We start from the raw sequence: 12,383 nt of genomic DNA on the forward strand, positions 1-12,383 counted from the left end.
GAGAGAGAGAGAGAAAGAGAGAGAGAGAAAGATAGAGAAAGAAAGAGCAATGTTAGCAGGTGAGTGAGAGAAAGAGAAGAGTCAACTGTACATGAGCAAAGAATTATAAAAGAGTGATAAAACAATGAATTATATATTCTTTACCTTTTAAAGGAATTTGAATTTTTATATTTTAGGTTAACCAAAATACTTTATTAAAATGCTTTAAATTTTAAATACTTTTCAAATATATTGCCTTAACAAAATATTTTACTATTCAACATTTTTTGTTCATTGGAAAAATGAATTATCTTGATAAATTACCTAAACAAGCAAATTGTAAAAGTTTATAGATAAATTATGAAAATGAAATATTTACTCCTATAAAAAATGTTACAATAATGTGTTGACTCAATCTATAGGAACATTTTAAAAAAAATGTTGCAATAACATATTAACTCAAACTATTGTAACATTTTTAATAAATGTAAACAAGAAAATGTTGCTAAGAAAATTAAATATAGTAGCTTTTACTATTCTTAATCTTATTATATAAACATTAAAATTACATAAATAGAGTCATAACAGTTGAAAATTTTTATCCAATATTAAAAATATGACTTAAATTTTAATATTGGCAAAATTTGACGTAGACACCAACTATGGTTAATAATGGCAGTGTTAATCTCACCGTGTTATCTGCCTTGAATTTCACTTAGAGTTACATTGTTGTTTGAGCTAAAATGACTTTTTTGAGAAGACTCTGAACTTTGGCAATTTTGCTTCTGAACAAATGCAACTTGCTTTGGAGGAGGAAGATGTGTAATTTCACTTATAAGCATCAAAACCACAGTGGATATAGTTGGTCTTTCTTTTGTAAGTTCTTGCACACATAGAAGTCCTATATGAATGCACCTCAACATACTATTTTCAAACATTGGATCTTGTATCTCTGGATCTATTATAGACATAACATTGCCTTCATTCCATAGTTTCCATGCCTAGGAAAAACAACAAAACATTATTACTAAACATAATAATGATTTCTTTTGTAATAAAAAAAGATATGAAAGGTAGAAAGACCTACAAATCCAACTAGGCTAAGCGATTGCTCGTTGTTATAAAAACTTGTGTTTCTTCTTCCACTTACGATCTCAAGCAACAACACCCCAAAACTATATACATCTGATTTTTCTGAGAAAATTCCTTCCATTGCATATTCAGGTGGCATATAACCACTACATTTAGAGTACATGTTATAAGTAGCAATTAAATCATATTCAATATTCCATGATAGTAATGTGTAATATGAAAAAAGACTACTTACTAAGTTCCAACAACCCTTCTTGTGTTAGCTTCATCATTATCACCACCTCTAACAATTTTAGCTAAGCCAAAGTCTGATATTTTTGGATTCATCTCATCATCTAGTAAGATGTTGCTTGCTTTAAGATCTCTATGTATAATCCTTAGTCTTGAATCTCTATGAAGATAAAGTATTCCACGAGCTATTCCTTCAATTATGTTGAAGCGTTTTTTCCAATCCAAAACTTTCCGTTGAAGTGGATCTAAAATAAACAAGAATAAAGAATACATCAAAACGATGATGAAATTTATTATGTATGTGTGTATAAATGTTAAATAAAAAAGTATATGTTAAATTACAAAAATAGAATGTCTCCTGAGCTTCATTTGGATATACAGATAAAAGGAAATTATAATTAAGCTTATATGCGACATATAATGAAAGCATGATACTTAGACATTCACACACACATATATTTTTGGTATTATTTTCTAATGAAAACATAAGTCATGTTTTCTTTCTAAGTATAACACCAAAAATACCTATAAATTAAACAACTCACAAGTTAGGCCAAAAATAAAGTCATAATGCAAAGAGACGAGAACTAACCAAATAGAAACGAATCCAAACTCTTATTTGGCATAAATTCATAGACCAACATCTGTTCATCTCGTTCAATGCAACAACCAAGAAGTCTTACTAGATTGCGATGTTGAAGTTTAGAAATCACAACTACTTCATTCATGAATTCTTCTAATCCTTGTCCAGATGCTTTTGAGAGTCTTTTCACAGCAATTTCTTGTCCATTTTCTAGTTGTCCCTAAGATAATAAAAAATATTAATTAACATTGATTCATGCAATATATATAATGTGAAGATTGACAAACATGATTTTAAAAATATTACCTTGTATACGGGACCAAAACCTCCTTTGCCAAGCATATTAGCTAAGTGGAAGTTGTTTGTAGCGGTTACTAGCTTTTCAAATTCAAAAAGTGGCAGCTCTTCCAATTTAATTTGTTTTTGGTCTTTGGTAATCAAGTTTTGAGGCTGACTTCCTGAAGGTATTGGTCATTAACATGTTAAAAAAAACTTATATTATTTGACCCAAATAAATTCATAATATACATTTTTTAAAATAACTTGTGGAATTAAAGAGGTTGATAGTTGAGTCTGACTTTATATGAGATCGTGTTATCCTAATCTAAATTTATATATCTAAAAAAATTATTACTACAAAATTACCTAGTAGTGATACACATCTTTTAATAACACAATATTTATTACTAAAAATTACTTTTACTTACAATTATATTCTCATAAATGTTAAAAAATGTAGTTATAGGTTAATGTAACACATAATAATATTTAAACCTTAATAAATTAAAGAATAAAAATAATAATATACTAATAATGTAATTTTAAGAAAAATTAAAAATATTAATACTTAATTTATTAATAGTTTATATTCATAATAATATATTCGTACATGTTATTCCATTTTATTTTATTTTTTAAGAATTGGTGATCAAACAAAAATTCATTGTATTTAGGCGAATCAAGTGAGTAAATAAAAATATTACTTTTTATTGTTATAATAAAAATAATACACTTCATCAGCAGATAAAATGAATAAACTTTCTTTTAAAATATATTTTTAGTTCTTTATCTTTTAAAATATTTATTTTAATTCTGTATTATTTAAATTGAGTTGATTTAATTTTTTAAAAAAAATCATCGTATTTAATTTTGAGATATTGTATTGAATCATTTTTAATTCATTTACAAAAATAAAAATAATTATTATTTCAAAATTGACTAAATCGATCCAAGCTTTTAAAAAGATAAAAGATAAAAAAAAAAATCTTAAAAATAAAATAAAGGAAAAAATATAATTTATCCTAATTTTTTTAAAGAAATAATTTAATCTAAGTTTTAAAATAAATAAATTTTATAAAAATTGTGACATTTTATAGATGCTATTGTAAACAAACAAACAATGTTAGGAATATATTTAAGTTCCAAAACTAATTTGTTTTACGTTTTCTTCTATCTCCTCACACTTTCATTTTTTTTTTATCCCATCTATAACGTTCATATCACATCACATCACATCACATCACATCGACTTGTTGTTTACCAATTACCTATATTTGTCAATTTTCGCAGAAAAATCTTATGCCATTACCAAACAGGACAACGACTTAGCTTTGGATATACATTTGATAAATATATAAGTCAACATTCCTAACTTCAACATTAAGATTAAGATAACACTATCTTAGTAGTCATAAAGATTGGTTCAAAATTGGCGGGCGCTATTATTTAAATTGGGTTTTCGCCCTATACTTGATGTAATAAATATTGTAGTAAAAAAATATAAACAAATTAAAAAATAAATGTTTATATGCTTATCTTGAGAGAGATAAGAAAAAGTATATCAATGATCAACTACGTAACACCCCCAGGATTTTTTTAATTATTAATGTGAGAGGTAATAATGATTTTATTTTATTTTATGATTAATAATTTTTATTTTATTCATTTTAATTTTTAATAGATTTAATTATTCAGCAGAGTATTAAAAATAATGAAAATAAGAGGAAATTTAGGGAAATAAGAGTTATGTATTAGAAGAGAAGGCAAAAAGTGAGATATTATTATTCATTTATTTCATTTCACGTTCTTTAATGCTTGGGTGCTCTGAAGAGAATACATTTGAGAAAAAGGAAGAAGGATCACCAGAGAATAGGAAGAAGAATAGGCTCGTACGTTGAACACTCCAGGTAAGGGGAGAGTGAGAACACTCATTTTTGGAGATTGAGTGTATGCATGAAGGGTAGAAGGATTCACCCCCAATCCCATAAGTTTTATGTTTGATGAAATGAAGTGTGCGTTTGATACGATTGGTTTAGTAGATTCTAAATATGTGATTGATTTGATGATTAGATGTTTTATAGAAATTAATCTAGCGCTCTATAGGAAGAGGTTAGAACCCTAAGAAGAGATCAATGAAATTAAAGGGGTAAAAGTTGTAGACACTAAAATTGGAGAATTTTCTAGATGTAAAGCAAATTTTGAGTGCTTATAAATTGTATGGTTGATTATATTGATAATTGTTTGAGATTTTTTTTATTTTGATGTGATGTGTTGGGTGCTGGAACATGTGACATCGAGCTCAGATGTTTGATGTCAGGTGTGCCTTCATGTGAATGAAGGCACTACCCAAAAGTGTTGGCATCGAGCGTTGAAATGTTCACGTCGAGCACGAAAAGACTATGGTGCTCTCTATTGTGGGTTAGTGCTGGGCATGAAAATGTCCACGCTGGGCGCAAGAGGACTATGGTACTCTCTGTTGTAGCTTAAAGTTATACGTGGATTTCCATGGCGGGCATGGATTGTCAGAAGGCCCTCGTTGATGTTTAAAATGATGTTATTATGATGTGGGACGATTGATTACATATGAGCAATGAAAACATACATACACACACACACACATATATATACACACACACACATATATGCCTGATGAAAGATGATTTCTTTTTATCTAGATGGTTGACATTTGATGTGGTTGGATATAGATGTTGGTTAAACGATGAATCATATGTTCATGATATATTGATGTGAAAGCATTTGCTTGGTGGTGACATGCATCATTTATTTGCACGATTCTGTGGTTCTGTGGGAACTTGCTATTTATGTGATTTTGGTGGGAACCTATTGGTGTTTTGGTGGGAACACTTTTGTGTTGGTAGCCTAAGGTTAACTTGGGACTTAAGTACCAACTATATATTGATGGTGATGGTCTGGTACCCCATGCATTTAGACATAAGTGTACATGACATTGCATTCCTGTATATGTGTTTGCGAATGGAATAATTGATGTTTATGAGTGAAATTGAAGTATGAATTGTTGATATATTGTTGAAGTATGAATGGTTGCTATTATATTTAGAAGTATTATATGTTACTAATATATTGTTAACTGTGAAGGGATGGGATTCCAAGAGTTGCGACCCATTATCTATAGAGTGAGATTGTTCTCACTCCCTGTTTGTTTTTAGTGTGTCTCTCGTATGTTTTACAGATGAGGATCCCCAATCTTTGGAGAAGCAGGGAGAGATTTAGATGTGTGTAGAATCTGATGCTAATGTGACACCCGGAATTTGGAGTAGTTTAGGAATTTTAATACTTCTTTGTTATTTCAGCATTTTTGAATTAATTGTTATTACTCTATTTACTTATTTCTCGGATAAACAGGAGTATTTTATTTATAAATTTGTATGAGGATGTAATTGAGATTTTATGAATTTTATTGCTATCATACTTGGGGGTAGATGGATATCACAAACTAAGGTTGTTAATGTGATGTAACACAAAGAAAAAGATAAATGATGAGTATGGATACATATTTATATTTATATACTATTAATAAAGAGAATTATCTTATTTGGTGTTCATATTTTTAGATAATTTTATTCCAATAACTATCTTTTATAAATTATAATTTTTATTATTATTTTCTAACACTTGTACAAACATTATTATATAAATTTAATTATTTATTATTTTGAAAAATAATTCACGATTACATTAAGTGTCTTCTATATGCTAGTTATAATAAAGGTAATAACCTTTTTTCATATACATATTTTTTTGAATTATTTTACCTTTTTATAATCACTTCTAACCCATTCACATAAATTTCACTCTCCAAATTTCTTTAACTTTTTAAATAATCACCTACTTCATTATTTTTTTTAATCTTTTTATTATTTATTATTTATTATTTTTTAAATATAGAAAGACACATAGTACCTCTTTTATGTTGATATATTATAAAGGGATATATATCTCAATAATTACCTTTTAATTTCTATTTTTATGAAACATTTTTTATCCCTCCATACACTTTATAATTTTAAAATTACTTTTTATGTAGTAAATGCAAAAAAAAAAAAAAACACTCACTCTCATGTAAAGTTATCTATCTTTCAAATCTTAATATTTGTTTTTTTACAACCATCTTCTTCCAAAACGTTTCAAAAATAAATGATTAAATTATACTTTTGTTTATTTATTTTTGTCAATCCACAATTTCATTCCCTATATATTAAAATAAAGACATTTAATCTCTTTAATTTTAAAATATGAAAGTTTGGTCCTCCTGTCAAATTGACATTTATTAATCGTTAAATTTAATTTGTATTTATTCATATTTAAACAATATAATATAGTAATATGTCATTTATAAAGAAAATGAAACTTAAAATTAAATCATAAGACTTATTAATAAAATAAAAATCAATCATTCATTAAAATATATATAAACAAAAATTATTTTTATTTTATTATTTAAATTTTATATTTATAAATCACTAAATATTATGTCATTTAAGTGATGAGATATTATTAGACAACATTAAACTAATGACAGAACTAACTATTCATATTTTTAAAAATAAGAGAACTAATATTTTATTTTAAAATAGAAAGATTAAAATTATAAATTCTTAAAAATAAAAATAAAATTAAAAGTATAATTTAATCAAATTAAATGGAGAGATATCTCCACCAGTTATTATAAAAATAAAGTTTGAAAAATATGATAATAACTCAAAAATATCTCAACAGTGCTTATGAATTTGGGTTCTTAAGTGGATCAAATAAGGCTTTCCTAATTTAAGCAAATCACTGCCGATTTATTTTAATAGTATAACTTTTAAGCAACAAACACTGTTATACTTTTTTCCTTTCATTTTTTACTATTAAAATTTTAACAATAAATTATTTTTTATTTATAAGCAATCGTTCCATATATAAAAGAAATGATGCTTAAATTTAAGTAATTCATCCTTGCAATTACATCAACACTGGAAAAAAAATTAATAAAGTACCATTTCTTAATTTAAGCAAAGCAACTCTATTGGAGTGCTCTAAGCACAAATACTTGAATGAAATAAGTAATATGTATGAAATTCTTTTGGCAAGGCTTTTAAACATATCTTGACGTTAAAAAAAACATATAATATATATAGTTTTTATTAATTTAGTTAAATAAGTAAGATTTGTCCTTTAAAATGTGTTCCTCATTTTAACGATCTACCCTATTGCATTTGAACATGAAAAATGTGAATGCTCTTCAATATACATAAGAAATGGTAATAGGGCAACTTTACCTTTATGCTTAGGAGTACATTTCCGCCACAAGAGATAAGCACCAACAGCAATTATCAATGCTCCAATTGCCCCGGTAATGCCAATGATTAATCCCTTGGAATCTCTTCCCTTTTTACCACTAACTGCATTTCATTCAATACATTAATTTACGTGTGAAAACAAAAGGTCAAAACCTTTGAAATTTTATTTTCTCTCACTATAGTGAAATTGATGATACATGGAAACAAAATACTTATGAATTATTAGAACAAGAGAAACCATCGAAAGATCTTAACTCAAAACTTGACACTTGCACTTTTCAATCAAAATAAAAAATTTGATCTTCATTTTAGATATGAAATTGTGACTTTACTTTTATAAAATTTGACTTGTTGATGAAAATGATTTATACCTCCTTATAAAATCCAAAAAAGAAAAAGAGAGAAACCACTTACCAAGAAGTTGTGATGGCAAACGAATGAAGAGATCAACCCCTCCACTTGGAAATTTCTGCAAATCAATTAAGTCCCTACTCCAATACATGCAACCAATATAAGAATCATATGCATATGCCAAGCAAGAGCAATTGGCTAAGCAATCTGCTCCACATTTGTCTTGGCCAGCATTTGATCTCTCTGCAAAGTCAGGCACTTTCATATTATGGTACACCCTAAACCCATCTTGTTCAACATCACTCCCATTCTTCAACTTGTCACAATTCAATGGCACATTCCTCACACACCCACTACTCCAATTGTTACTCTTCCATTCCTCTTGATTCCTTGGCTCAAACCCCTCTAAACAGCTGCAAATTGACACTGTTGTGTTATCACAGCTTCCAAATGGCCCACATGTCCCATAAAAGTCACATCTATTTTGATCCACCTCAAGTTCCAGAAAATGCTTTTTGTTCATAAACTCGACCAATTTAAGTGTGCCATGTGGGGTTATGGTCAGGATTCCAAACATAGAAGGGTTTTCAAAATTGTAGGTTAGATAAGCAGTTCCATTATCATTAGGCTCAAAACGCCACCCATATAAGTACTCAGTTAACATCCTTGGTGACCCAAGGAAGACCCTTCCATTCCATGGACCTGTTCTCCAATACGGTTTCGTTTTGTTGTACCAAAAGAACACTTCTGGAGCTTCCAATCGTTCAAGGCTCCCAGTGAAGTACCCAGACGAGGGATCAGAGCTGCTTTTCCATGACACATACGCAATTTTCTTACCTGTTATAATGGACAAATTTTATTTTATTTTTTTACAAACAAAGTCGCACATTATTAGAACAAAAAAATAAATATGAGTTTATAAACAAACAAATTCTCTATTTATATGATATCTTTTGAATAATGATAAAAGCAAATCTGTAAGAACTTGAAAAAAAAAAAAATATCTTATTAAAATCATGCATATTTCACGCTCATATTCGTGTGACTGAAATATCTATAAGTATCAGAATCAGAGATTGGATACACACAGGGATGGATCTACATAGAGGAGTGTGGGAGCATTTGCTTTCACTACCATTATACACATATATTTTTTCATCCAATATATATATATATATATATTAAAAAATAAAATTTATTTCTAATAAAATAAACATATACATTTAAATTATCTTATGTATAAAATATAAATTCGAAAAAATGTTCATTTATTGATATTTGTCAAATTTTTGAAAGAAATTAGTTTTCATATATAATAAAGAATATTCCTTAATTTGTAACGAATCAAATTTTTTAAAAAGTATAATTAATATAATATATATATTAATACTCACATATATAATATAATATATTTAAAAAATTATTTTTGAGAAAATAAAATTTGTAACATGCATGTTTACTTTTTGTGTTTTCTCTTTATTATATACGTCAATTAAAAAAATAATAATAGGAAAGACTGAAAAATTTATGTTCTATTTAGAATTTTTATTATAAAATGTTTTAAAATAAATTATCATCTAAAAATTTATATTAGATATTAAAAATATATTTATACCATAAACTTGGTTTTTATATAATTTAAAATATTTATTTTTATATTTTTATTAATCTTAAATTATTATAAAGTAGGTCTTTAAGATTGTAGTTCTAACAAAATATTTAAAAAATATTTATGACAGATAAATAAGTCATATTTAAGACATATATTTGGTTTTAAAAAATAGTTAAGTTCAAATCTACTAAATTATAATATAACTTAATCTAGTTTATTTTCATCCTTAACTGTAATTATAGATATAAAAACTTGTAAAAAATAATTATAATATATATTTATATTTTTAAAAATTATATGTAAAAATTTGAATATTATAAATATATGAATAAATATTAACCTCATTATCTAAAGTTTTTAAATCCACTACCAAATCTAAATACTTGAAACTCGGTTGAAGTATCCATGAGATACAGATAAGTGAAGCAAATGAAAGTATCAAAATCTCAAAACTTACCTGTGACCCTGTTGGCAGAAATCTTCATGGATGGCACTGCAACATCAGCAGGGTGTGTGAAACTATCCCATATTGGTGTTCCACTTCTGTCATCAAGCAGGGTCAGCTTCCCTGAATCATCAAGTTGAGCAGCAGTATTGTTCCCACTAATTGACACATTTGTTGACCATATGACACTATTTTGTCCATTCACAACCACAAGATTCCCATCCTTGTGAATTTTGAACACCCCAGATGAATCATTAAGTGGTTGGTCTCTGTTGGCTACCCATATGGTGTAGGATTCATTGAGATACCATATTGCTACATAGCGAAGTGTGGATTTTTCAGGGCTGAAGAAGCCTAGCTTGAAGTCACCGTTGTTTGAGCTTATTGTGTCAGCGTCTCTGATGAATCTAGTTGATGTGATAGTATCATTCACAGCACTTAGACCCAAATAGAAGGTGGAGAATTTGAGAAAGAAAATCAGCAAGTAATTAATGTGAGATAGAAAACCCATGAAAATCTAATGGTTTTGAATGTGGGTTCTTTGGATGATGGTGGTCTCTTTGTGAATACTAATACTTTGGATTTGATGAAGCTCATTCCATGTTATTGCCACCAAAATTCACGGTGAAGTTGGTGTTGAATTGTGGTGCTATGTACCATCATACTCTCTCATAATCTTTAGTTGACTTTAATAACGCGTTAAGCATGCTAATTAGATGGGGAAAAAAATGGAAATTGAGATGGAGTTTCGTTATATAATTTTTCTTCTTCTAAACACACTTCTTTTTAAGAAAATATTTTATTTTAATTTATTTTTTATTTTTTGATGTTTTATTTTAAACTTCTTTTTTAAAAATAAATAATTTTCTAATCTTTTTAATAAGTAATTTTTATCTGATTCTTCAAGTATTAATTTTTTTAAACCACTTATTTCGAAGCACTTACTTTTAAATTTAAACACATATATCCATTATTTTATTCAGAAGCAAGTCAACTTGTTGTGCCTTGTTAGTAGCTTCTTCCAACAATAACAATTGAACTAAGACTAGAACTCATTATATATAGTTAGTTAGGAGTTTCTTTGGCCTCATGAGATAGCCAATTATTTATTTATTTATTTATTTTTGAAAAAATGAGATAGGAAATTAAATATGGCTCCATATTTTAATATAAATTTGATGAACTAGTTAAGTACTGTTTCCTGTAAGCAATATGTGGAAGCCAAGAGACAATTTTATTATTTGTGCTTACTTTTGAATACACGTAGGGCAAAGGTTTACTTATAAATTTATTAAATTGATTCATTTTGTTTTTCTTGTTTTGACGTGTAGTAAGGAGGATTCCTTACCAGTAAACTTTAGAAGACTAATTCTTTTAGTGAATAATTAAAGATATATAAATTTAATTTGTTTCACTTAACAAAACATTTTTTTATAACATTTTGTAGACACCTATGCTAGTATACACCGTATAGAAGAAAAACATGCACAAAACAAAAATGAGTAATAATGTGACATGAAGAAAGGATAAAGATAAATAGCATTTTTTGATAATGAGGAAAAAATAAAACAAATAGAAAATAAATAAGAAATAAGATATTTTATTTATTTATTTGATTTATAAAAATAAAGTAAATTAAAAAAACTATATCGTGAGATATCATTTGATTTGAGCGGAAAGAAACCGGATAAATTAGATTAATAAGAAAAATACCATTACACCCTTATACACATAGTCAAAGTCAACCACTGACACATGATATGTTGAATTATTGAAACATGTTCAATACTACATATTTAAGAATGAGAATAGAGCTAACTGTGCCGAATATTATTCACTGGTTTAGGGTATAAAATTAGTTCATGCTAGTTGACTCCGGATAAAATATATGAACATTATAAACTAAAATTATTTTTAAAGTAAAATTTGAATATAGTTTTTGCAGTTAGTATTATTTTTTCAATTAAAATTAAAATTTTATCTCAATAATATATATAAATATATATTAAATATGGAAAAGACCTCTCTATAGTATAGCATGCACTTTAGAAGGTAAAGTATAATAATCTTGATTCTTAATTATATAAGTTGTACATATCTTTTTAATTTAATTAAAATTGTCACCTAAATTTATATTTAAAAAGAACATATCATTAACATTAAAAAAAAAAAAACAACAACAATAACAACAAAATTATTTTTCATTTTATTTATTTTTATCATTATTAATCATTATTTTTTATATTCATCGTTCTTTTTGATACTTGACAGATTTTTTGTATAATCTTAAAAGGTTCAATCATACAATAGTAAAAAAAAACATCATTATTTTTAATATTATCTCCATTAACTCAATCATCTAACAAGTGTATAAGTGTATTATTTATTGATCTCTTAAATAAAGAGAAAGTGAAAAGCTTAATAAAAATATAATTAATGGAGCACGGAAAAATTTTATTTTTTTTAATGTTAATGATATTCTTTAAA

The 12,383-nt window shown here is 26.8% G+C and overlaps 1 protein-coding gene across 2 annotated transcripts; it reads right to left on the reverse strand.

Moving 5' to 3' along the window:
* Positions 1 to 481: 481 nt before the first annotated feature.
* On the reverse strand, positions 482 to 10,598 carry LOC109790907 (G-type lectin S-receptor-like serine/threonine-protein kinase At1g11300). 2 transcript variants are annotated; one of them, XM_029269750.2, is made up of 8 exons: positions 9,909 to 10,591; positions 7,903 to 8,676; positions 7,468 to 7,590; positions 2,192 to 2,343; positions 1,895 to 2,105; positions 1,307 to 1,547; positions 1,067 to 1,217; positions 482 to 980 (listed from the first exon to the last, which is right to left on the reverse strand). In XM_029269750.2, exons 1-8 carry the CDS (start codon positions 10,405 to 10,407, stop codon positions 675 to 677), a joined length of 2,457 nt encoding a protein of 818 aa, XP_029125583.1. In that variant the 5' UTR covers positions 10,408 to 10,591; the 3' UTR covers positions 482 to 674. The 2 variants fall into 2 exon arrangements, with proteins under 2 accessions (XP_029125583.1, XP_082927105.1); XM_083070979.1 differs by having other exon boundaries at positions 809 to 980; positions 1,063 to 1,217; positions 9,909 to 10,598.
* Between the last annotated feature and the right edge of the window lie 1,785 nt (positions 10,599 to 12,383).

Source organism: Cajanus cajan, chromosome 3 (genome assembly GCF_000230855.2).
Source record: "Cajanus cajan strain Asha chromosome 3, NIPB_CcT2T_4, whole genome shotgun sequence".
NCBI lineage: Eukaryota > Viridiplantae > Streptophyta > Magnoliopsida > Fabales > Fabaceae > Cajanus > Cajanus cajan.

Coding starts and splice junctions, on each gene's coding strand:
- LOC109790907 (XM_029269750.2), bottom strand. CDS start 10,407: ATGGGTTTTCTATCTCACATTAATTACTTGCTGATTTTCTTTCTCAAA. Junction 7,591..7,902: donor TTTGCCATCACAACTTCTTG/GTAAGTGGTTTC, acceptor AATGAAATGCAG/TTAGTGGTAAAAAGGGAAGA. Junction 1,548..1,894: donor TTTGGATTCGTTTCTATTTG/GTTAGTTCTCGT, acceptor TGTTTATTTTAG/ATCCACTTCAACGGAAAGTT.